Source organism: Camelus ferus, chromosome 2 (genome assembly GCF_009834535.1).
Source record: "Camelus ferus isolate YT-003-E chromosome 2, BCGSAC_Cfer_1.0, whole genome shotgun sequence".
Classification (NCBI taxonomy): domain Eukaryota; kingdom Metazoa; phylum Chordata; class Mammalia; order Artiodactyla; family Camelidae; genus Camelus; species Camelus ferus.
In genome coordinates, this window is record NC_045697.1 from 11,004,489 (window position 1) to 11,028,509 (window position 24,021).

Below are 24,021 nucleotides of genomic sequence, written 5' to 3' on the forward strand. Positions count from 1 at the left end.
GAGGATTGACTGAAATAATGTCTGTGGACCTTGAATAGAAATGTTTGGTGCAAAGGAAGCAGCCAGCGAGTGGAAGCCACTGCCTCTGCATTTGGCCAGCCCTGGGAACACAGGCCAGTCCTTCTTTTCCCATCCTCGTATCCTTGGCCAGTGCAGGGCCCTCCCGGCGCAAAGAAGGCACTCCTGGGTCTGTGCAAGTAAACTGCGATGAGCAGAGGAAGAAGCCACACTTGTTAAAGATGGCACGATTGTCAATTCCCCGCCATGTGGAGTCGGGGGCCTGGATCCCGGCTCCGGACTTTTCCTTGTGGGCAGATTTCTCCGCCAGCTCTCACAAGCATCCAGACTCACATGCTTTGGTTGTTAACACGGTTTATTATTGGCACACTTATCAGTGAAGCATACATAAAATACAGCTGCTTTATAACACACGGAGCCACTGTGTCTTTACATGTGTGGAGGAACATATTAATATGCAAATGGAAAAAATTAGTTCTTTCATAAAGTTTCACATAAATACACTGGAATTGCCCCCAAAGAAAAGTCCCATAAAAGAACCAGGTGAGGGCTTTACAAAATATTATACAGGAAATATACCATGAAAAGAAACAGTCAACTCAGATACAATAAAAAAAAACACACACACACAAAAGAGTTTCAGATTTATTAAACTGCCCACAAAAATAATGGATTACATGGCTTAGAAATAATTTGGATTAACAGCAATTTTACAAACTCATACATTCTCAAGGGGCCAAGTGTCTCTCTTTACATAAAAACCTGCCTTGGTGTTTCTGATAACAAAAAGACATTTCTTGTTTCAGCACTCGGGCTCGACTGAAACAATTCGGGCTCAAGGACCAATTGACATCAGCTCGGCCACAAATTACCCTGCTGGGCCCTCTTAGCTGTTACCCAATGAAAGAAAAGGTGAAGGAAAAAAACAAATAAAGGTACATTTAAATTACTTTCCAAAACGGATTTTTTTTCCTTTTCTTTTTTTACTGAAACAAGAAACTCTCAGATGCAAGTCAAAAAGCAGAAAATATTTTACAATATTAAAAAGTCATCGGTAGTTGGGTTCGGCATATAATGAGATCCTGAGCACTGAGGGTTTATGGACAATATGGCCTTCGTTGGATGCGGGAAAAGGAAATTAACAAACGTGGTTAAAATTGAGCCAGGAGAAGCGCTAGCGTTTGCTCTTGTTTTAATTACGATCAGTGCCAGTATCTGTGTTACCTGTGAAGGCCTCCAGGAAAGGGTCATGGAAGTTTATTTGGAATGATCCTCTCAGTTAAAAAAAAGAAAGGAAGAAAGAAAGAAGCTCAGATCATTGTGGTTTAGAAATCGGTATTTGCGTGGAAAAGTTTTAATTTCTCCTCCTTCCTCTCCTGTAAGTAAGGTTCTGAAATAGAGAGTGTAACCCACAGGGCTATTGACAGTGGATTCTGGTGCCGGTCAATCTTACTGGGAGGCCTGGGGCGGGGGGTTTTCTGATTTGGTCTCTTGAGTGGCGGGAGGTTTACTGTTCCATGGGCTGCTGTTCCCCAGGGCGGGTGAATTGGTGAAGTCTTCCTCGTCGTCCATGCCGTTGGCCGCATCATATTGCGTGTTTTCTAATCTAGTGATTAGCCTTTCGTCCTCGTCCCCAAACTCACCTCCCATCAGAGTTGGCTCTCCTACCACCATCACATCCTGTGAACAGCAGCTGACATTATTACAGGGAAACCTTGGGAGAGAGAAGCTCAGCTTAAAACACTAGTGGGAGGAGCTGGGGGCTCTAGGACAGACACGCTCGTGTACTGCACACCGGGGTCAAGTCTCAATGTCGGGGGGCCAAGACGCATATTTGCTTTCTACAGGAAATAAACATCGCCTCCTGACGTGTAACAACCACGCGAGTTTATGTCCTTAGTGCGCAGCCTGACACCGGAGAGCGAGCAATGCTAGCAATCTGCAGAAATAAAAAAATGGATTTTTCAAAATTAAAAAAATCCACGCTTTTAACTTGCTGACACTGGGGACTCTTGAGAGGGCTATGGAACCTTCTGCTGGGTGCTTTTCAATACCTCCAAAAATCCACCAGTTTTGTGTAGGGCCTCTAAGGGGCTTTGGAAACTAGCAGCCAACACAGGGATGATGCATTCCTGCAATAGTCACGCAACTTGTTCCAAATGGCATTTTCTCTGTCCCGAGGACGGTATGCATTTTAATTGAAGACAGATCTCTCTTTGCTCTACTCAGCCAGCCCCTTTTATGCAGCCAATATCCTTGACATTCTGCTACTTAATTATGGTAATTAATTTAGGTAAAGTTTTCGATAAAAACAATGTTCACACTGATTTGACAATTTGCATAGCTAATTAAGTCATTAGCAAAAACCTGCTGATTGCCAACAAGCCCTGAATTTACCATCTGTTATTCCATGGTTCCTGTCACCTATCCCCACACAGGCAACCCTGCCACCAATCTGGGCAGTAAAGAGAACCAGTCTGTCCAGCTGGTGCCATAAAGGGAAGATGAAGAGTGCTAATTATAATTATACTGATGAAGCGGGTAGTCATCGGAAACGGAAGCGTGCGAGAAGAACCCATCTAATCTCTCCTGTAAGTACAAACTGTCCTTCCGTGCGAACCAGGAGGCCACCTACTGTGGCCGGGGGCATCGTGGAGGCCACTGCTGGAGAGGCACCGGGACCAGGGAGAAGGACACGATGCTGGCCTCTCTGTTCAAAGTGGACCTTACGGGGTTGACGAGTGACCTAGCACTGGGACAGGCCCCCTGTCAGGTGAATATTGATGGGTAGGCTCTGTGTAATCATCTGCTTGAGAGTGCCATGACCCAGGAGCCTACCCAGCTGCCGTCAGCCTCCGCCGAGGCTGGAAAGCCAGGCTGGACCAGACGCGTGTGGAGTTCTAAGTGTGCATTTCCCGAGAGGGTGGCTAATTTGATGAAACACCTAGACAACAGGGCAAGCATTCTTTTCACGGGCAAGAGAGGCTTTCTGGGGGCACTATGTTGGTGGTATATGCCTGTGGGCAAGCGAGGGTCCAGAGACCCCACCAGCTGAACAAATCCTTAATGACTACCTGGTTTGTTTTGGAATGGAACCTTGTTTGTTTGACTGATTGATTCCCCTTGAATTAGGGGAGAGAATCAATAGGTTTCACTCTGTGTTTTTGGACCAATCAGTCTAGGGAATCTGATGACAATGATTTTAAAGAGAAATGCCCCAGATGAAGTAAATGCCTAAAACATAACCTGGACAGACTCAGCAGTCTGGGTACTGGCAGGATATTCTGTTGTGTGCTTCCAAGAACGTACGTGTGACACAACAAAGAACCGGATGTGACACTGACCAGTGAGGAGACTTGGGAGGAGGACTCTTCAGGTGAGATGCAAACTGGACCCAGACTCTGAGTGGCGAGAATGCCAGTAGGATTTTATGTGGAACATGGCCTCTACCTGACCCGCTGGGGTGTTCAGGAGAGGAATGCACCATTTGTTAGAGGAAATTAGGAGACCGCGCTTATGATCAGGAACGAAGGCAAGTGGAAAGACCAGGGACCAGGTTAAGCTGGGCAGAGGACGACATGGGGGCTTATCTCATTCCACGACTTGTGTGTAGCCCTCTCTGAAGGGAGGGTAAAACACATGCATAAGGTGTCACAGGGCAGGAGAAGCACGTTAGGACCCACACATGGGTCTGCGTTAGTACTGTGAGCTCAGGATCATCGACAGAGGCTAGGAGAATGTGAGGAGGTAAGTATCACTGGGAAAAAGAAGCAGCCAACTTAAGCGTGATATTAGAGAAGTTCCCAACACTCCAGATGCCTTCACTGTATCAGAAAATAACAGTCATTCCAGAAAAGTACTAAGAAAATAGTGATTTGAATCACTTCAAATGGGGCTCATACAGGCTCATAGTATGTTTGCTGTATGTTTGTTCCAGGAACAGCTGGAAAAGATGTCCAGGCAGACATATCTTTGAGCATCCTAAATTCCAGGGAGATGCCACATTTGCCTTACTGATTATAAAAAATAGCCTTAGCTGAATACATTATCATGCACGTATGTGTGTGTACACAAGTGAGCACACGTGTGAGTGATTAATAGATGGTAGGTTATAAAAGAGACGTGTGCTACGGACTTCATACGCACATAGACACCTGAGGCCACTTACACAGTTGTGTACACGTCTCTACCTGGCTCTTCTAAACCTCTAGACTTGGGTAGGGGTTCTCCACTCAGGTGGGCTTGATTTGTTATCCTCACACAAAAGGAATGGAGAATAATACACATTCTGGGCTCCCTCTGACTAGGGAATGTTGGCACCATTTTCCCCCCACCCCCACATCTTTAAAATCCCCCCCAACATTCAACAGTGAGAGGTGCATTTCCTTCCCATCTGCTGTCTCGTGTGTCCCACAGGAGGCAATACTGGTCCATCTGAGAGTAACCCACATGGCCTCGACTCCCCACGAGGCAGACCTCTGCTCCTCGCCGGAGGCCGGGAGGCGCCACCAGCTCTTGCCCGTGTCACACCTTCTCACTAATCCCCCGTGCAAGGACCACCAACCTCTGAGGAGGACTGGAAGTGACTCCTTTCAGGGCCCCTCAATGCTTCTCCTTAAATTGGCCAGAAGGGGTCACTGCTGTTGAATGACACAGGTCTCCATCCCTCCCAGGGTTGAGGCTGCAGTTCGGGATGGCTCCTAGCCCCTGCTCATGGAGTGAGAAGCAGAATCCAAGGATTAAACCCTAGCCCTCACCAGACACACACGTTGCTGCCATGGCAGCTGGGCAGACCACAGCTGTGGTCGGGGTAGCACATCCAGTCTGTTTGTGCCTTTGAATGAGGCAGCTAAAGCCTGCAGACTGCAGTTTTATTTAAACTGGAAGGTGGTGTGGGTCATTCAGTAGATGGGGTTAAAAGATGTGGTCATTACAAGCCAGCCAGGCTTTATCATTTGACATCCATTTGGCCAGAGTGCACAGAGAAATTTACATATTTTCCTGGATGACTTCCCTGTTTCTCCCAGCCGTCTCTAAGTTTTACTTGATGAAAGCATCTTTAATTGCATGGTGCAGGGGCAGTGCTGAAATTCTACTCGCAGCTTTCTAATGGTGACTGATTCTCACCAAATCCAAAGGGTCTCAACTCATTAAAAACCCCCTTGACATAAGTATCTTCCACCAAAACGCAGTTGTTGGTTTGAAGAGCGTAATGAAGTAAGAAAAACTAGGTGCTCTTTAGAAAAATTGAAATGATTTTGACTAGGTATGTCAAAATACAGACAACTACGCTACTATTCTGCACCCATGGCAGACATCACCAATGGATGGCCCACCAAATCCAATCTAGGCCTCAGGATCCTTCTCAACACTGTGTCCTGTGAGCTGACACCAGGAGACTGAATGGGCAGGAGACAGGAACCTCTTATCATCCTTCTATTAGACAGTGAGCTCTTCAGTGACAGAGCCTGGGTCTTCTCTTGTTTGTTTTTCAGATGTTGGTATTACCAGTAGTGTGGAGCCCATAGTAGGAGCTCAGAAAACATTTGGTGAACTGATCCGAATTCTTGCAGCCACTGTGCCTTTAAGTAGCTATGTCAGAGTTCCAGAATTCTCTGGAATTTACTTTCATTTGTTAGTGAAAACTAACAAATGTTAGTTTCTAAAACTCCAGAATTAGATGAATAAAGAGGCTACTTGTGTGCACTTTCTGGGTTGATTTATTTACATCTGGCCATTCTTTCTATGCATTTTCTAATTTAGCCAGGAGTGGGTAAAATTTATTGGCAACTTAATTAAAAGGCTCTGCTTTTCTCCTTTGACTTTTTTCCCCCTGACTCTTCAGGGGTGACAGCCCAGTTCAAACAGCAGAGGCAACTCTGGTATTATTTAAGGACTACAATTCCTAGTGGTCTTAAAGCTAAAAGGGCGTCTCCCCTACAAGGTTGGCCATTGTCTCATGACCCTTTCTTTCTAATGCAATGGGAATGAAAATCATACCCTCTGTCTATGGAGGATGGGAGGAGAGGCCAGGTAATTCTCAGGTCCTGATGGGGTTGGTTTTAGTCAAAGAGAACTGACCAATGGAAACTGGGGGAGTGGTAGGGGACAGATTTGAAAGACACATTTAGAAGTCAGAGGAAAATCGCCCTGAAAGGAAGGTCCGCTCTCATGTGGAGTTGGAGCAAGATCAGAACCAGAAGGAGAGGGAGGAAGGGAGGCGAGGCGAAACTGCATTGGTTGAGGGAAGTCATAAGGAAGGGCGCACTTTTGAAGCCAGACTGTCTAGAGGGATCTATGAAACACCACAGAAATGTCAGGGCTGGAAGGACAAAGCCTGGGGAAGGGTGATGAGACAAGAGAAGCAGAGAAGGAGATCCCATAAGTCATGGTGGTGGAGAGAAGGGGTCAGAGATGCTTAAAGAAACATGAGAATTTAAAAGTGGAAAGTGGTCTAATACTGGGATGAGGAATTCGGAATCAGGAAAGAATTAGACAGAAGGAAGCAAACTGGGGAAGAAATCATAGGAGGGGAAGAAAATTCCTGCACAGTTTACACTCTGTGGGGATGCCCTCAGCTGTCAGCTTTGGAGTTCAAAGAAGCCCCCTTCTAAGTGGCCCATTTCGTTTGTTAAGACCCAGAAATGAATGAAAGAGGTCAAGAGGTCAAGAGAGTTGAGACCAAACCAGGAGCTCACCCTCCCCTTAAGCTAATGAAACAGGAAAGCAAAATCCACTGAGCTGCATTTTTAGTGGCCTTGAGTTAATTGCCTGAGTTTTAAACTAAAAGGGGACGCCCATTGGGGGAGAGGTGGGGGCAGTCAAATGACAGTCTGGAGCCTGAGTGCCGGGAGCTAGTTTCCAGTGGAGCACAGGGGCCCGTGATGGTGCCAAGAGCCCCTTTGATGCCACCAGGAACCCTGCTAAGTGATATTTTAATTAAGCCTTAAGTGACATATCTCCTGTCTGTGACTCTGACGGCTTTTTAATTCAGGTCCCACTGCAGCACAGAGTCTTTATATTCCTTTACAATTCCCAGTTTGCAGGGGAAGGTTTCCATGACAGAATTCTCCTTCTCCCTCCAAAGCCCGGCCCCCACTCTCCTCTCCCACCCTCGATCTGCCCGGAAGGTCTTTGTGGGCCTCTGGAACTGGGAGACAGGCAAAGGCGAGATTTCAGGCCTGAAAGGAAAGCGAGACTTACAGGTACCTGACTGGACAGACTCAGGTTGGCGGCCGGCGTCTTCTTCTTGCTGCCCGTGCTGTTGGCATTGGCCCCAGCGCTGCTGTTGGAAGTGCTGCTGGTGGAGTTTTTCCTTTTCCTCCGTTTAGTTGTCGGTTGCCTTGTGGGTTCTGCTGCAATATGGAAAATGGAAGGAGGATCAGTTCCAGGGCTACCATCGGAACACTGTCCCTCCAGTGACTCTGTTTTTGTAAATTAAAGAGCAGACTATTTACACTTTTCCTATTTCTTCTAACTTCCTGAAAAATAAAAGGAGAAGCCGATGATTTATTTTCAGCACAAAATGTGTGAAACTCTTTTCTTTAGTATCTTGATAAAATGATTTGTATTTCATTGCTCTTTCTGATTTCATCTATATGTCTGGAATCTATTAATATATCTTAGGGGTGAGTTACAACACTATCATAATTTGAATTTAAAATATTATTACCGGTATGAATTTGGGGAGGATTTTTTTTTCTCTGGTTTACTTTCTTTTTATAACAAAAGGAGGGCTCTGGGATCCCTTGGGAACCTCTAAGGAATGCAATAGTAACTTAGTTAAATTTGTGAACTAGCGAATAACTGTGACATCTGCTGGCTAAGTGTCACAGTGCAGCCCAGCTCTATTACGCCTTGAAATGCTGAGGTAAAAAGAAGAGGCATGTCCATTCTATCAGCCATCAATATGTAACTTAGGGATTCCTGAGCTCAGTAGAAATACCCATGGTTTGGACCCTGGTGTTTAAAGGATGCTATTAATTTCAAAATTCCTGGGGGAAAAATGTCTTTGTATGCTACAGCTAACATATTAATGAAAAGAAGCTAGATGTCTTCCAGAAAGGCCTGTTTAGAAATAAAGAAAAATATTTTGGACCTAAAGGATGGGGCAAAATCTTAATGGAAGCATAGGGACCCATGGAAATGTGTGGTAAGAAGAATTTTAATTAATTAATTAATTAATAATTAGCTTATTTATTTATTGTGTATTGGGAGCATTACTCAATGTTTTCATCTTAATGTTTTCTGTTATTTTATATTCATTGCAACTCTATTAATTAGGTACTATTATAATCTTTGTTTGGGGAAATGATAAATCTTCAGAAGCCTGTTAGAGGCAGTTACTAATTGAGTTGGAAATGGAATGTAAGAGCATCCTTTTCAGTAACCCTATTCTAGATCCAACTCTGACGGGGAGAAGGTAAGCCAGGGCCACACTGGAACTAAGTGAGGGGTCTTTGTAGCATTTTCTTAGCACACCAATGCTGCTTCTGATGCACAATGTGGAAGATCTCCTTTAAGGCGCATTTCAAAGATGACTTATTCCACCATGTCATTCCTGACTTTTAATGATGAATGAGATTATGTTTCTATTCATACCTTATTTTTTTCTTTCATAAATATTGTGTCTCTTATGTTTAAAGATTTTCACCAAAGGGCCTATCCAACAGGCTGGAGAAAAGTTGAGCTGTACATTCCAAAGTCAAGAAAACCCAGGTTTCCCCTGACAGGCATTGCCTTCCCTTGACTTGAATTGGAAATCTGCTGCTTTTAAAAAAAAGTATCTGTACTTTTTTCATGGAATTTGGGAAAAATATACTTAAATCATATGTTCTGGATGACTCCCACTGGCAGTAGGTAGCTGTGGTAATAAAGTCATGAACTGAAGACACAAAAACCTGCTGTAACATAGGCTTCCATTGATTAGCTTCAAGCTAACTTGGGCAAATTACTACTTTAAATCTCAGGCCTATTAAGAAAATGGGAATAACAAGAAATACCTCATGACATTATTGTGAGGATTCAATAAGAGAATTGAAGGTCCGTGAGGGCTGGGACTTGTGACTGTTTCATATGGAGTGGTGCCCATTGTGGCTAGAGGAGTGCCTGGCACCAAGTAGGGGTTCAATAAGTAATTGTTGAATAAATGAATGAATTAATCAATAGTATATGAATTCAATATGCATGTTTGGGAAATATAAGTGCTCAAAGCATTTAGTGGGTGGAATTGTTTTTCCCGTAGAGACGTATTGATATTGAAAGAAAAAATAAGGCCAATTTTAGCACATTTAATATATTTGAAAAATAATGTTCTAAATGTCTAAAATTCCCCTAAGGTGGGGATGCAAATATTCGGTGTAAAATAATGCTCATTTTTCTCAGCTTTCTAAATATGTACTTGGTTACATCTGCTCTTTTCATTGTATATAAAACCCCTGGCCAATTCCCAGAGGAAGGTGACCATTATGTTTTGTGATTCAGAAAGCTATGTGTCTCGTGTTAATAACTACTCTTTATAAAAATAATTTTTAGCGAATGGATACATTTTGCTTTTATGATCAGCAAGGCTCGACACATGCCTAGGAGTGAAAATGTATTAGCTAGAAAGACAATTAATGATGAATTGAAGCAGTAATTTTAGAATCCCAGCAGGAGACTATAGCATCTCAAACTGCATTCTAGGGAAGTGAGAAAAATGGAGTCTTTTATGTGTTCTTTTCATGATCAGCGTACCCTTTGATAATATATGTCTTAAAAAATAGAACGCTGTTTATTTTCCTTCCTTCTCTTTTCTCTGCTGCCTTCCTATTCTCCCCTTCTTTCTTCTTTCCTTCCTCCCTCCCTCTCTCCCTCCCTCCTTTTCTTTTCATGATTTCTATCATTCTTAAAAGAACACACAAAATCACAATTAGCCATGAGCAGCCACTGCTCTAGTCCAGTGGAATAACCACTAGCCTGGGAGACAGGAAACCTTGGTTCTGATTTTGGCTTTGCCAATATCTTCTTGGTAACACTAAATAAATCAATTTTCTTCTGTGGGTTTCAGGTCCTAATTTAGCAAGTGAGGAGACTGTGGAGGATGGTCACTACATTTAAGAAGGACACTCGCTATTCACAAATTCAATGTCTCTGGGTCCAACATCATGGTTAGAATATGACTCATAAACAGCCACTTTTCCTGCTACATTTATGATCACTTCCTTTTCACATAAGGTCATCCTCCGAAGAAGCCTCTGAAAAAGCACGTCGAACGAAAGTGAAGAGCGAGGTCGTACCTGGCGGTGCCACCATCCGCTGCCACTTCTGAAACAAGCAGGTCTTCAGGCAGTCTCGGGGACTGAGGTTGTAAGTTTTATGTCTGGACATCAGTTCCTGCATTGGCTCCAGGATTACACACAACTGCAAGGAGTTCAAAGACATTGGTGTTTCACTCCTTGATGATATTATTTGCAATAAATAATGTTAACAGTTGGAATCCATTAGGAAACTTAAAGGTAATTTTCTTCTCCCCTCCCACCCCCTGTTTTCATTTTCTCTATATATGTTTAGAGGAAAAGAAATATTACCAACACTTAATAATGTTCACTGAATTCACCATCATTTATAATATCATAGTCGAGTGTGATTTATACACACACATACATGCACACACATACATACCCACACATTCTGTACAGGCTGTCGGGTGGGTATATGTAGCTCTATCCTGAATTCAAACAATTCTCCCTGGTTAAAGGAGAAAAAGCTCTCTTCCATGGAGCACAGCATGCTCTGATTTCTACTCTGGTTTTTGCTGTTGTTCTGTTTGTATAACCACACACTGTGAGTTATAATGCTAGTTTATGTAGATTATGTGGCGTTGAAAGCCATCCTTTAAACTTTGGAGAACAAAGTGACAACTACAGGTACGTTTTTGATCCTAACTCTCATAAAGGGCCACGATGCATACTATTTTATTTTTATTCATGTTCTTGTTTGTATTTTACAGAAGATGAGGTTGTTGATAACATATGCTGAGTCTCATTCAGAGTGGGAGCCTGTACTGTGGTTCTGCACACGGCCGCCTTCTTCTCTCCTTTGGTTAGATCTTTCAGCTTTACTTTGGTCCAAGACATCTGACGACAAAGATTAATGAATGAAATAAGAAAGGATTCCTGTGGACTTTCCTGAATTCCTTCTTGGCTGGAAACCCATGAGAATACTGCTGCATTGAGGGGACTGTATCTAAGAGGGCAAGGACCGCAACTGGGAATGATGCATCCATCGCCCTTGCAATCACAGCAGTATGAAAGCTGGCAATTCCTTTCCCATTTGGAAAAACGTCATTTTATTATGAAAGGCAGGTGTGCAAGCCCCACCTTCATCAGCCCATCTTTTCTACTACCCCTTCCATTCTGTCATTTCTTACATGAGTCATTCCCTAGAGGTCACACTCCTTTTTTTTTTTTTTTTTCCAAATGCTGTGTTAGTTTCTGGTGTACAATCTAGTGATTCAGTTATACATACACATACATTCTTTTTTCATATTCTTTTTCATCATAGGTTATTACAAGATATCAAATATAGTTCCCTGTGCTATACAGTAAGACCTTGTTGTTTATCTATTTCACATGTAGTAGTTTGTACCTGCTGATCCCAGATTCCTAATTTATCCCTCCATCCTCCTTTCCCCTTTGGTAACCGTAAATTTGTTTTCTATGTCTGTTCATCTGTTTCTGTTTTGTACATAAGTTCATTTGTATCTTTTTTTAGATTCTGCATATAAGTGATAGTATATGACAATTGTCTTTCTCTGTCTGACTTAATTCATTTAGTATGATAATCTCCAGGTTCATCTATGTTGCTGCAAATGGCATTATGCCATTCTTTCTTATGGCTGAGTAGTAGTATTCCATAGTGTGTGTGTATATATATATATATGTATACACAGACACATACCACAGCTTCTGTATCCAGTCATCTGTCACACTCCTCTTTGTCCTCTGGGTTCCCTCTACTTGGAATTCTTCCCCCTACTCTTCCTGGCTAATGCACCACCTATTGATAATCTAAACTTTGCCAAAACCACTATCCCCATTTCAAGGCAAACTGTAATCTCCTTCCATCTGCAGCTTCTTTGGAAGAAGGGACAAAGATTTCAAAGCCTGAACAACACAAGCACAATGTGAGCCAAAGAGACAAAGCCACTCAACCCTGGTGCATAGAGCTGTCAAGTAATGAGACACGGGTTAGTTATGATGCATCTTCAGTCTTGTTTATCTCCTTGTTTACTTTGGAGTCATTTTTGAAACCTAAAATGTTAATAAGAAAAAACCTGTGAAAGAGGGAGGGTTACTAGGCAATTAAGTTCATATTCCAACCCTGCAAATGTGTATTCCTCTACTAAGAATTCCTCGCTGGAAATCAAAGTATGTGCCAACTACAGACAACCTCATCTTCCCCTGCCACTCACACCAAACAAAGTGAAGGATTCCACCAAACTCTCTACACATAGAGATAAGAATGGATTAACCATCAAAGAAGAACCACTGCTAGATTCAGCCAGGGTCAGAAGATGTTTGCATCTCTTATTAAGCTAGGACAGTAAGAAAAGCTTTCAGAGAAATTCTAAGGACTGGGAAAACTTTTTCTTTTAATTAAAAAACAATATCAAGGTTTGCAAACCATCTCCTTTTGGTCCATTCCCATTCTTGAGAAACTGACTTACAATGGATATAAAATACATGGATGGCATGGAACAAGCATGGATTCAGAAGCTGAGAGATCTACGTATAGATTTTAATTCTGTCACCATGAGCATATCCCCAAGTGAGCTGCTCAATCATGCTGGGTCTCGGTTTCATCTGTAGAACCATACCCATCTTGTATATTATTTGGAAAATTTGAGGTACTTTGTCTTGGCACATAAGTTCAACCAACAGTAGCTATCAGGATTATATATTAGCAACCACAGCACAGATCACAAAGCAAACCACATTTCTATTACTTTAAATCAGCGAGCATTTATTGAGTTTCCTCCTAAATGTCAAGCACTTTGCTTAGGTGTTGGGAACATAACTATGAGCGTAACACGGTCTCAGTCCTCAGCGAGTATTCAGCCCCTCTGACTTTAGCACATTAGGAAAACAACCTTGTGTTTACACTTCAAGCAGCTTAGAAAATCACATCTTACTGAAGCAAATATTTTCATTATATGACAAGTTAGATGGCAAGTATTTTTATTATATGACAAGTTAGACCTATTTGGACCTCGAAAGGGTTATCAGCACTGAACGTGCTAGGAAAATGGGAGAGTTGTGTTTATTGCAAGAATCCATGAGCTCATTATCTTTTTTTTTTTTCCCACCGCCTTTCCTCTCCGGGTTTTGGGCAACACTTTTTACCAGGTGCTAATCCTCAGGATTTATCCCTTCCCCCTGTAAAAATATCTTACCATCGCTATAACCCACCCCAAAGGAATTTGCATCTCTGAATACTAATCAGGTGTCCCCAAAGCCATTTCTCTTCCAGTGCAGGGGAACAGGGTGGAGAGGCAGCCCGCCCCTTATTCATATATGCAAATAAGCCTCCCTCTTGCTCTGCGACGTGGAGCAGAAGCCTTTGCCGGGCTGTGTGCTGTAGGTGGCAGAACTAACTCAGACAAGCGCCTGCCTTCTCGGGCAGCAAGCCAGTGCATCTTGGCAACAGCAAAGGCCTGGGGCCCTTATGAAATGAGATCAGGAAGACGGTTCGGGGAGTAGGTTCCCGCAGTCACTAGCCAAATCCTTCTGGAGCCAGGATTCCTGCTCTCCTTGAGGTCTCAGACCCCCTTGAGAATCTGGTGAAGGCTCTGCAGTTTGTCTTCCAAATTTTGTACAAGATATCTGGAGGGAGGTTTATGAACCCTCTTACAGGTGCATCCATTGACTCTAGGTAAAAGTCCCCTGTTGGTAATATACATGATCCAGGCAACAATATAGATGCCTTTGCCCCGACACTAGATACACACACATGCACGCGTGAACACACACGCATGCATACCCACACACACCCACACACCACTCCATCCTCAAGGGCATGTTAATGGCACTGAGCATAATAGCACAGGGCCCTGTGATTTTAAAGAATGATTTTATCTGCAAAGTTGTGACTGCTACAAAGTTCCCAGTGGACTAGTCCCTTTGCCAGAAAAGAAAGGCCACAGACAGTGATATCTGCAACCCCGCAGCAGCCTGTGTGCCAGGCTGCGAAGGAGTTTGGTCTCCACCCGCGCTGGTGCTGGAGATGGGAAAGAGTCTCAATCTAAAATGGAACCGGAGGACAAAGAAATGGAGACTCCTGCCCTGCCCTCAGAAGACGGGAACTTAAGAACCAAGAGACCGGATTCATGTAAGGACTTGATTCAGAGATGATGGAAGCTTACTTCCAGACCAATGAACGCCGCCAAGAATCCCTCCCCATCCTCAAGCCAATAAACTTGCTGCTGGGGCTCTGGCTGGACTTCTCCCTCTTTGCACTCCTTGTCCATAAATACAGCTCACCCCAAACCCTCAACAGACTTCTAGGAGCTGACTACAGCATTCGTTTCCCTAACTGCAGGCTCTCCACTATTCCTGAATAAACTCCATTTCTGGTCAATTGAGCTTACTTTGCCTTAGTTTACCTCTTTATTTAGGTTGCCTGAGGATACCAGGAGGAATCCCAGGGCACGGGCAGGGGGCAGGGGCCAGCAAGGCCTGAGACCTCTCTTTGAATACTCCCTAAATGTGTAGTCCCTGCCAGGTCCAGTTAGGATCCTGAAGAAAGTCCCTGCCTATCCCAGCAAGGCTCTCAGGATGCCTTTTATAGATTTCCTGAAAGTTTGAGACTGGAATTGCTTCTCTTAGGCTTCTGATTTCATTTTCTGCGATTCTGCTGCAGCACTGACCCTTTGGTGTGAAACCAAAACCTACAACCACCCCGTTAACTTGCTGTGTGAATGAAGGAGTAAGTGGAAGGATGGATGGATGAATGATTAACAGAGATCTTGGCCAGATTTATAGCAAGGAGTCATTTGCTAGTGGCAGACAGATTAGGCATTGTCCTCTGGGCTTAGAGGTGATGAATTTGTCCATTTGATAAATAACTGACTGCCTCCTCTGTGCAGAATGCTTTGCACACATGCACATGTATCTACCCAATTACTGCATGGCCTGGCTGGGCCAGGAGATCTTACCTCAGTCCCAGGACTCCTGCCTTTTCATAGCAACAAAGAGCCTAGCAAATCTAGATGGCATGCTGTTTGGCTTTGTTTTGTTTTCATCTGACACTTCTGGAGAAACTTGATTCTCCTTAGCTACACACTCACGCTGGTTCTTCTTGCTCACCTCCTGGCCTGAGCCTGGGGAGAGTGATGCCTGGCAGACTTGGCTCTGGCCTAAAAAGCTGATGCCTTGGGGCTGGCATCTGGCTAGCTCCCACAGCTGGGTCTTGACCACTGAGATTTTAATTCAGTCTTGTCCAGACGATGGATGACATCCTCTGAGCTTGAACCATCTATTCTTTGCATATAAGTTTGTCTAGGGTTCCTAGATCCATAGCAGATCAGGTTGCTCTTGCTTCAAAGACCTTCTCACGTATTGTCCAGAGTTGCTTCTTTGTTACAACGCTAGAGTTGAACAGCTATGACAGAGTCTATCTGACTCACAAACTCCCCAGATACTTACCATCTGGCCATTCACAGAAAGGTTGCTGACCTCGGTTCCAAACCAGTGCTGTTCAAAGAAGGTGGTCTTCACTGTTTGCTAAGTTTCCATGACAGGATAAGGAGCTTCAGGCAGAGAGAACTCAGTTCATTGCTTCCTTCCTTGAGAAAGTCTTGTGTCAAAAAATTAGTCAGATGAACTGAACAATGTGTTCAACAAGGTAGTTGATTTATATTCCTGAGCAAGCTCCTTATTTTGGTGTGGATCACTAAGAGTTTGCAGTCTGGCCCTGGTCTGCGAACCACGTTTGAGTCACACCGGGATGAGCCTTCAGGTCCTCCAAGGTCAGGCTCAGATCTCACATCCGTCTGTGAACATCCCCTCCCACAAGGAACTCTTGCGTCTCTAAGCGCTTACTCCCAACCTATGTACATCTCAGTGCTTCTGCTTGCATTGGGAATTTTCCTGCTTCAGCTCCTTACCTACAGCAAGCCCTGTTTTACTTTGCTCTGCCTTTTATTTAACATGGTATGAGGCATACTCAAATATTTGTTGAGTCAAAACTTAATAATCTCTGCAGAGCACCCAACCTATGTCTGTCCCTGGGGTGTGTACCTGACATATATTATATCATTAACCCGCACCGCCTCCTGTTACCTTTAACGGGTAAGAAAACTCAGACTCGAAGCCATTAAGTCACCCAGTGCTGATATCAAAAAGTGTGATTCTTATAATATACCCAAGGCTACATAGCCATTTGAAAGGCAGAGGAGAGGTTCACAGTCGGGTCTGCCTGGCTCCGGCCCTATGCTCTTCACTCCTCACTGCTCTGTTGTATACCTCTCTGAGTATGAATGACCTAAATCTCTGCTAAGAGACCAGGTTCAAAGGCTCTCACTATCTCTCATGTTGTTCCTTGCACATGGCATTGATCTACGCACAGACAGGTGCGTGATACAGAAAGGTGCAGACTTTAGAGCCAGATTCCTCTGGATTCAAACCCCCAAGTCTGCCGTTTACTAGCTGTGTGTTCTTGGCCAAGAATTTCAGCCTCTCTGAATCTTAATTTCCTCACCTTTAAAATGCAGATAATGATCCTTATCTCTGGAGGTTTGAAACAATATACATAACTCCTTAATGCAATGCCTGGACTGAGGTCAGTGCTCAAAAGATGGAAATTGGGATTATGATAAATACTGGTTGCACCAGTGGCCCATCTCCACTGAGCCAGCAGATCAGTGTGTGAAGTGACTGGTTGGCTCGTCTAGGAAGTAAATCACTCAGTCTCTCTGAGACTTAGGGAGCCACTAGGTATAATGTTTGAAGGATGGTAATCAGGTCAGTGGTACCTGGCCTTTTAGTAGCTAATGTCTCTGATAATAGTCCATTTGCAGAATTCAGTGATAAATACAAATCCACAAACCATAGTCCTTTTTCTTTTCTTTCCTCTCCGCTTTTTTTTCTTTTTCTTTTTACTCCTCTGGCTAAATCCAAGTTAGAAAGAGGATGGGGGATGATTCAGAAGCAAACTCTTATCTAAGGGGGAAGGGGTCTCTCCTAATTAAGAAACACATCATCAAAAGATTTTAATTTAAAACAATAGAAAAATATAACATACAGAATCTAAAAGGAAAACAAAACAAAACAAGCAGATAATCCCATGTAGAAACAGATAAGAATGAATAACAGGCATCCACATGAGTAAAACCCACTCTGCCTTAGAGGATGAAAAACAAGGGAGAGAGGAAACGCTTTCCCTTAGAAGCTATGCAATTCCAAAACATCAGATTATGACTTGAGTTTATTTCCTGATAGGATTAAAGGTAGACTGATTGTCAAATTCAAAACGTCCTCTCTTTTATCTGAAGATTCAACCAGGGGAGCCTTTGCCTTTTCTCAATTGTTTTGCAAATTGATTGCGTGGGGAAGTTATCACATCCGGCCCTGGAGACAGGCAGCTCGCTCCAAGTTCTGGGAGAGGAGAGTGTGCAGCAGCTGTCACTTGGGTCTTGGTGGGACCATCCTCTTCCAAAGCAAGAGTCACGCATGCGCATTTCAGCATCTATGACTTGCTTTCAATTTTAAGGCTGCCAGGAAGAGCGCGTGTGCAGGACCACTGAGGACGCTGGCTGCTCTTCTGACCTACCCTCAGGAGAGAAGCGCTGGGCTATCTTCCTGAGCTGCAGAGCAAGCTCACGGTTTCTGATGCACCAGTCAGGCCTCTGATGTTCATTCTCTTTCCTTCCCACCCACGGACTTGATTTCTCTGCGGTGCCGTTTGGTGCCAGTGCCCCTTCCACGTGCTCCTGTTAATTGTCTTCTTGCCCTTAGACCCCACCCTTCCTCCCAGCTCTGTGTTGCATGGGACAGACCCCTTGTGCACTATTTCCCAGTTATTTTGGCCAAGTGGCTATGGGTGAGGCTGGGCCAGTTGGAGGCACCAGGGGAGACTGGAGGAAGGTGGGTTATTTTGCTAGGGGTGCCATAGCAAAGTGCCACCAACTGGGTGGCAGAAAACAACAGAAACTTACTCTTGCTCAGCTCTGGAGACTAGAAATCTGAACTCAAGGTGTTGGCAGGGTCGCCCTCCTTCCGAACGCTCTAGGGAAGACTGCTTCCTTGCCTCTGCCAACTTCTGTTGGCTCTGGCTGTCTTTGCTGTTCTTTGGTTTGTGTCTGAATCACACGAACCTCTGCTTGCATTTTCACATGGTCTCTTCCTCTGGGTCTCTGAGTCCTCTCCTCTTCTTACAAGGACCTCAGTCATTGGATTTCCAAATAAGGTCACATCCTGAGGATCCAGGTGAACATGGATATGTGAGGGACATTATTCATCTTACTACAAGAGTAGAGAAAGAAGTAAGGGTATTTCTCATCCTCTCTGTGGTTCAGATGGCCTCTCCAACAGATGTCACCAAGGTCTACTCTAGTCCCAACATGGCCTCTCCAACAGCTGTCACCAAGGTCCACTATGGTCCCAGGTCCTGCCAGGTAGCCTAATAGTAACACCTCCTGCCATTCTCCCCCAGAGTGGCAGTTGCTAATCTTAGGGCTGCCTCATCTTCCCCCGGTGGCTTTTTTAGCTCCAACTCTTTTATAAATAATTTGCCATATTAAATTTCCTCTATTAAATTACCTGGTGTGAGTTTTGTTTTCCTGGATGGATTCTGATTGACATTCATGGTTTGTTAAAACATTAGGCAATATCTAAAAGGTGTGTGTGGGCATCGTATGTAGGCGTTAAGCATGCAAATTTGGCTTGGGTTCAAATTCCAGCTACTTCATAACTAGGTGACCTTGAGTGATTGATTACTCAAGCCCTTCATGTCTCAGTTTCTCCATCAGAAAAGTTAGGATAACAGTACCTAACTAATTAGGTTGTTAGGAGAAACAAGAAAATCCACTGAAACTATGTACTAGGTTTTAGTATGGGAAGTGCTCTATGCATGTTTATTATGATGAGCGTATAACCAAGAAGGGTAGGGGTGTGGGGCTTCGTGGAAGACATTCTGAAACTTGTCAGGACACACCTTTTAAAATTTTACAGATGGTGCCTGCCCAAGGTATATACACATATACATTCACACAGCTTAATAGTTAGATTTTGGTGATACAATGGATGTTTAAAATGTTTAGTCAACATTTATTTCCTGTAAATAAGTTGTCTTGACTACTGAGCCATTGCCACAAGTACCCTATTCATGTTTTCTACCAGCATCTCAAATTCTAGGGCATAGTAGCTGGAATGTTTCTAGAGGAGAAAGGAAACATCTGCCTGGAAATACCCCACAATCACTAATACTTAAGGACTGCTGTCTGTTACACAGAGGGTTACAAGCAAATTTCAGGTAATTAAAAAAAATTCTAAGTGACCACTTGCAGAGCTCACAGGTGAGTCACGCACTGAAAATGAAGGCCAGTGGCCCAGAATTACCCTAACTGGCCTCTGTCAGACACTGTCTGTTGTCTGCCACTGTATTAGTTAGGGTTCTCTAGACAATAGAACCAACAAGATGGATGGATGTAGGCGGGTAGGTATTTTAAGGAACTGGCTCTCATGATTAATGGTTAGCAAGTCTGAAATCCATAGTGTTTCTATAGGCTGGAAATGAGGCAGGAGTTAATGCTTCAGTCTTGAGCCAAAACTCCCTCTTCTCCAGGAAACCTCAGTTTTGTTCTTAAGACCTTCAACTGATTGGATGAGACTCACCCAACAGTCATCTATTTCACTTAAAGTCAACTTTGGGGTAGAGGATAACCACATCTCCAAAATACCTTCACAGCCAAACCTGGATCCGCCTTTGATTAAGTAGCTGGTACTATGGCTGCTGTGAACTGCAGTGTGGCCACTCCCTCCCCAATTCCTGTGGTGGATCCCTAACCCCCAGTGTGACTGTATTTGGAGACAGAGCTTCAGGAGGTAATTAAGGCTAAATGCAAGCATAACGGTGGGGTCCTAATCTGATAGACTGGTGGTCTTCTAAGAGGAGGAGGAGTCATCAGAGGCCTCTCTCTCTCTCTCTCCGTGTGCACGCACTCAGGAGAGGCCGTGTGAGAGCACAGCAAGGGGCCAGCCATCCGCAGGCAGGCAAGAGGCCCCACGCTGGACAGCAAGCCCTGCTGGACCTTGATCTCGGTCTTCCCGCCTGCAGAACTGTTAGGAAATAGACTTCTGTTGTTTAAACCGCCCAGTGCTCGGTGTTTTGTTAAGACAGCCTGGCCGACCAGGACAACGGCCTCCGTCGGTGGACGTAGAGAGCTACACAGCGCCCCCACCAGGCTGTGAAGACTGAGACCTGGGCTGGGTCGAATTGTTTTATTTTTTCAAAATATTCCCCAGTGCCAAGCAATGTGTCTAATATTTGTGGATTAAATGACTCCTTGAATCCGTGAATGTGATCGAATGAAAACCAAAAACCAACAGGTGATCAGACCTCAGAAAATGGGTCAGATCTGGACTCCTCAAGGCCTCAATTTTTGCCCCACAGAACAGCTGAGCGATGCCACTGATGTGGGCAAAGCATCCGTGTGAGCTGGGCCGTCCACAAGCACCGCTAGGCTGAACACGGGACGGCGGTGTGGTGAGCATGCTGGGGTTCCTTCAACCACGTTTCCCCAGCAGGAGGAAGAGAGCCTCATCGACATTTTGATGTGTTTTGTGACACAAACGTGCCAGATATCCCCCAAGGCAAACACGGGCTGCTCAGTGTCCAAGCAGTGGAGACGCCCCTGAGAGCCGACGAGAGCTGATCACAGAGCTGGGAGCGTTTACACTGGTCCCCGCTGTTTCTCACTGGAAACAGGTAGTTTTTGTAACATGTTGGTAATTTTTCCCTGGGAATTAAGAAATGGTGTAGTTGCCCGGAGGTAACATTTAAGCACTAGCATTTATGAATGGGGCCTTATAATCTCAGTATTGCGAGGAAGGGAATTTGGATGTGGTTCTTGGGAGCTGTCAGTGGCAGTTGCCAAGGAACATGGCTGTCTTGTTGGTGCAGTTAGAGTCCCTCCTGAACATTGCCTGCGTGCTGTCACCTTCCTCCTGCGCTGGTGTAAACACCCACAAGGCTATAAAAGACAGCATTTTGTTCTGGGGTTTGGGACAGCATCCCCCGGCCGCTCTCTGGGAGGATTTCTGGGCTACGGGGAGTGTGGGGATACAGACAGCTCCTTCTCAGTTCTGGGCACCCCGAGCGTGGCTGCCTTTGGAGTGCCTGCCTGCCTGCTGCCTGCCTGCCATCCTGGGAGCTTCTGCCAAGCGACAGCCCTGCCACTCCACTCGGGCACACAGGGAACAAGTGACTTCTCAGTAATGGAGAGCTCAGCTGCCTGCCTGCCCCCTGGACCCCTCCATCACCTGGGGAGCCTTACATCAGCAGCCACTTCCCCTCCCAGGAACAGAAGTGAGATTGGTGGAAAGAGGGACTCATGTTGACATGGCGATGCTGTATGAACACGGAATTGGTGGAAGCTGGAGTTCATTCATTCACTCACTCAGTCATTCAACACGTATTTATTGAATACACACTATGTGCCCTGTGTTTGTTCTAAGTGCTGGGGATGCTGTAAATAGAAATAAAGGAAGTCACTCCTCTTACAGAGCTACACTCTAGTGAAGGAGATAGATATATTTCAAAAGCACAAGATATATGTTAGTGATGACTACCAAGCGGAAAAAAGGGAGCAGGGAAAGGCTACGTGAAATGTTGGAGTTGGGGGGCGCTGAAAATTTGGGTGCTTTGGCTGCAGTCACTGTGTTGGAAGAATCATGGCTCTGCAGACATGTCCATGCCCTGATCCCTTGAATGTGTGAGTATGTCAGCTTACATGGCAAAGGGAATTAAAGTTGCTAATCAGCTGACCTTGAGATGGAGAGATTAGTCTGGATTATCCAGGCAGGTCCAATTGAATTACAAGGGTATTAAAAAGTGGAAGAGGGAGTCAGAAAGGAGAGTTAGAAAGATGGCAGCATGAGAGGAACTTGGCCTGGCTTTGAGAGCTTTGAAGATGGGAGGGGGTCCTGAGCCAGGGAACGTAGTGGCCGCCAAGAAGTTGGAAAAAGCAAGGAAACCCATTCTCCTCTAGAGCCCCTCTCTAGAAAGGAGCACAGTCCTGACAACACCTTGATTTCAGCACGGTGATAAACATATTAAGACTTCTGATCTACTGGAACTAATACATTTGTGGCATTTTAAGACACTAAATTGGTGGTAATTTGTTTTAGCAGCAATAGAAAACTAATACAGTCACCCAAAGCGATATCTAAGTAAAGCCCTCTGGTAAGGTTACCATATTTAACAAATAAAAATACAGGATGCCCAGGTACATTTGCATTTCAGAGAATAAATTATAATTTATTACAGTAATAAATAAATAACTCATCCATTAGTTATTTGGTATTTAAATTTAACTGTATTTTATCCAGCAATCCTAATCTCAGAAGAAGTTAGGAAGTGGGATATTTGGGGGGAAAACGTTCTGGGCAGAGGGAACAGCAAGGGCAAAGTCCTAGGGGCTTTGAGGAGCATGTAGGAGAGAAGCCTGGCTGGAGTGGAGACAATGAGGAGACCAGCGGGAAAGGATGAGTTCAGAGAGGTAGTGAGGGGCTGGATCATGCTGGCCTTTGGTTTGAGTGGGATGGGAAGACACTGGAGGGTGCAGGGTAGAGGAATAATGATTTTTGGGGTCTCCTGAGAATGAAGAGATGCTGATTTGTGCAACTTGGTGACAGGGTCTAATCTATTTTTTCACTGCCTGGACCTGGCGTGGAGGATTCAGGCACAAAGCGCTGGGAGGGCAGCAGGCCTGCTGGATAGAGCTCACTGCCGTGCATCCATCGTCAAAAACAGAAAGGTGCGGGGAGATGCGAGCTGGGAGATGAGAGGATTTTAAGAGAAAAAAGTTCATGAAGCAAAACCTGCAGGCTGCAAGGTGATCTATAAGTGACAGGGGAGAGGACAGATGCCTGGGGACCTCACAGCGGTAATGACATTATGTACAAAGCCAAATTTCATTTTGGAACTCAAGTGTCTGGGAACTCGGGGAAGAGCGTGTCCTGTCTACTGTCTCCTCCAGTTTATTCAGAGCAGCAGAGTCTTGACCAAGATCCAAGGATCCATCATATGTCAACTCTTCAAACACATTACAAAGTTTCCTCGAAAAGTTGCAGGAGGGAAGAAAACCATGATTATAAAACTCTATTAGCAGCCTGGTAATGAATCCCTCATCACTTCCAAATATGACAAGCATTCGGGGTTGCCTGGGCTCAGTGCCTTTTGTGGATTTTCTCACCCTCCCAGCACTGTTAACCATACAGGTACACAGAGGAGGAAAGGGAGACCAGAGAGAGTGCGTAACAGGTCCAAGGTCACACAGCTATGGGGGCCTCCTTAGCATCTCAGCCACCTTGAACTTAGCCCCCAGATCAGGTCTGCTACTCCCTTCTAATTTTTATGCCCATGCATGTGAACACAGCTTTGTCACCCTGCCTTATCATGAACTGAATGTACGTCTGCTTCCCTAGTGAAATCGGGGTCCTGTGTCAAGGAGAGTTGTCCACCTTTATATCATCAGAATTTGGCACGTAGTAGGCAAGAAGAAAAACAAGTTAATGTTGAACGAATAAATGAAATGCTGTCTCCGAGTCTCAAACGCAGACATTTCGGTGTAAAGAAACAGGTGAGGCCAGGCCACAGGGAGGGCAGGGCCCTGTTGCTCCTTTATCCTCAGCAAAATCAAGTTAGGCACTGAGGGTCCTGCCACTTTGCTGCTTTTTCTCTGGAGTTACAGGAAAATGTAAATATACATCGCTTCTAATTTCATTCTGCTTATTTTCCCAC

At 44.5% G+C, this 24,021-nt stretch overlaps 1 protein-coding gene across 10 annotated transcripts in view; it reads right to left on the bottom strand.

Moving 5' to 3' along the window:
• Window positions 1-355: 355 nt before the first annotated feature.
• LDB2 (LIM domain binding 2) overlaps window positions 356-24,021 on the bottom strand; it is a 349,997-nt gene continuing 326,331 nt past the window's right edge. Inside the window, exons 6-9 of one of the 10 annotated variants that reach the window (XM_032494475.1) lie at window positions 10,296-10,419; window positions 7,222-7,370; window positions 4,583-4,725; window positions 1,566-1,698 (exon numbers count right to left, since the gene is read on the bottom strand). In XM_032494475.1, the coding sequence (XP_032350366.1) occupies window positions 4,621-4,725; window positions 7,222-7,370; window positions 10,296-10,419 (378 nt within the window). In that variant the 3' untranslated portion in view covers window positions 1,566-1,698; window positions 4,583-4,620. The other 9 variants (XM_032494481.1, XM_032494462.1, XM_032494469.1 and 6 more) reach the window with 9 other exon arrangements.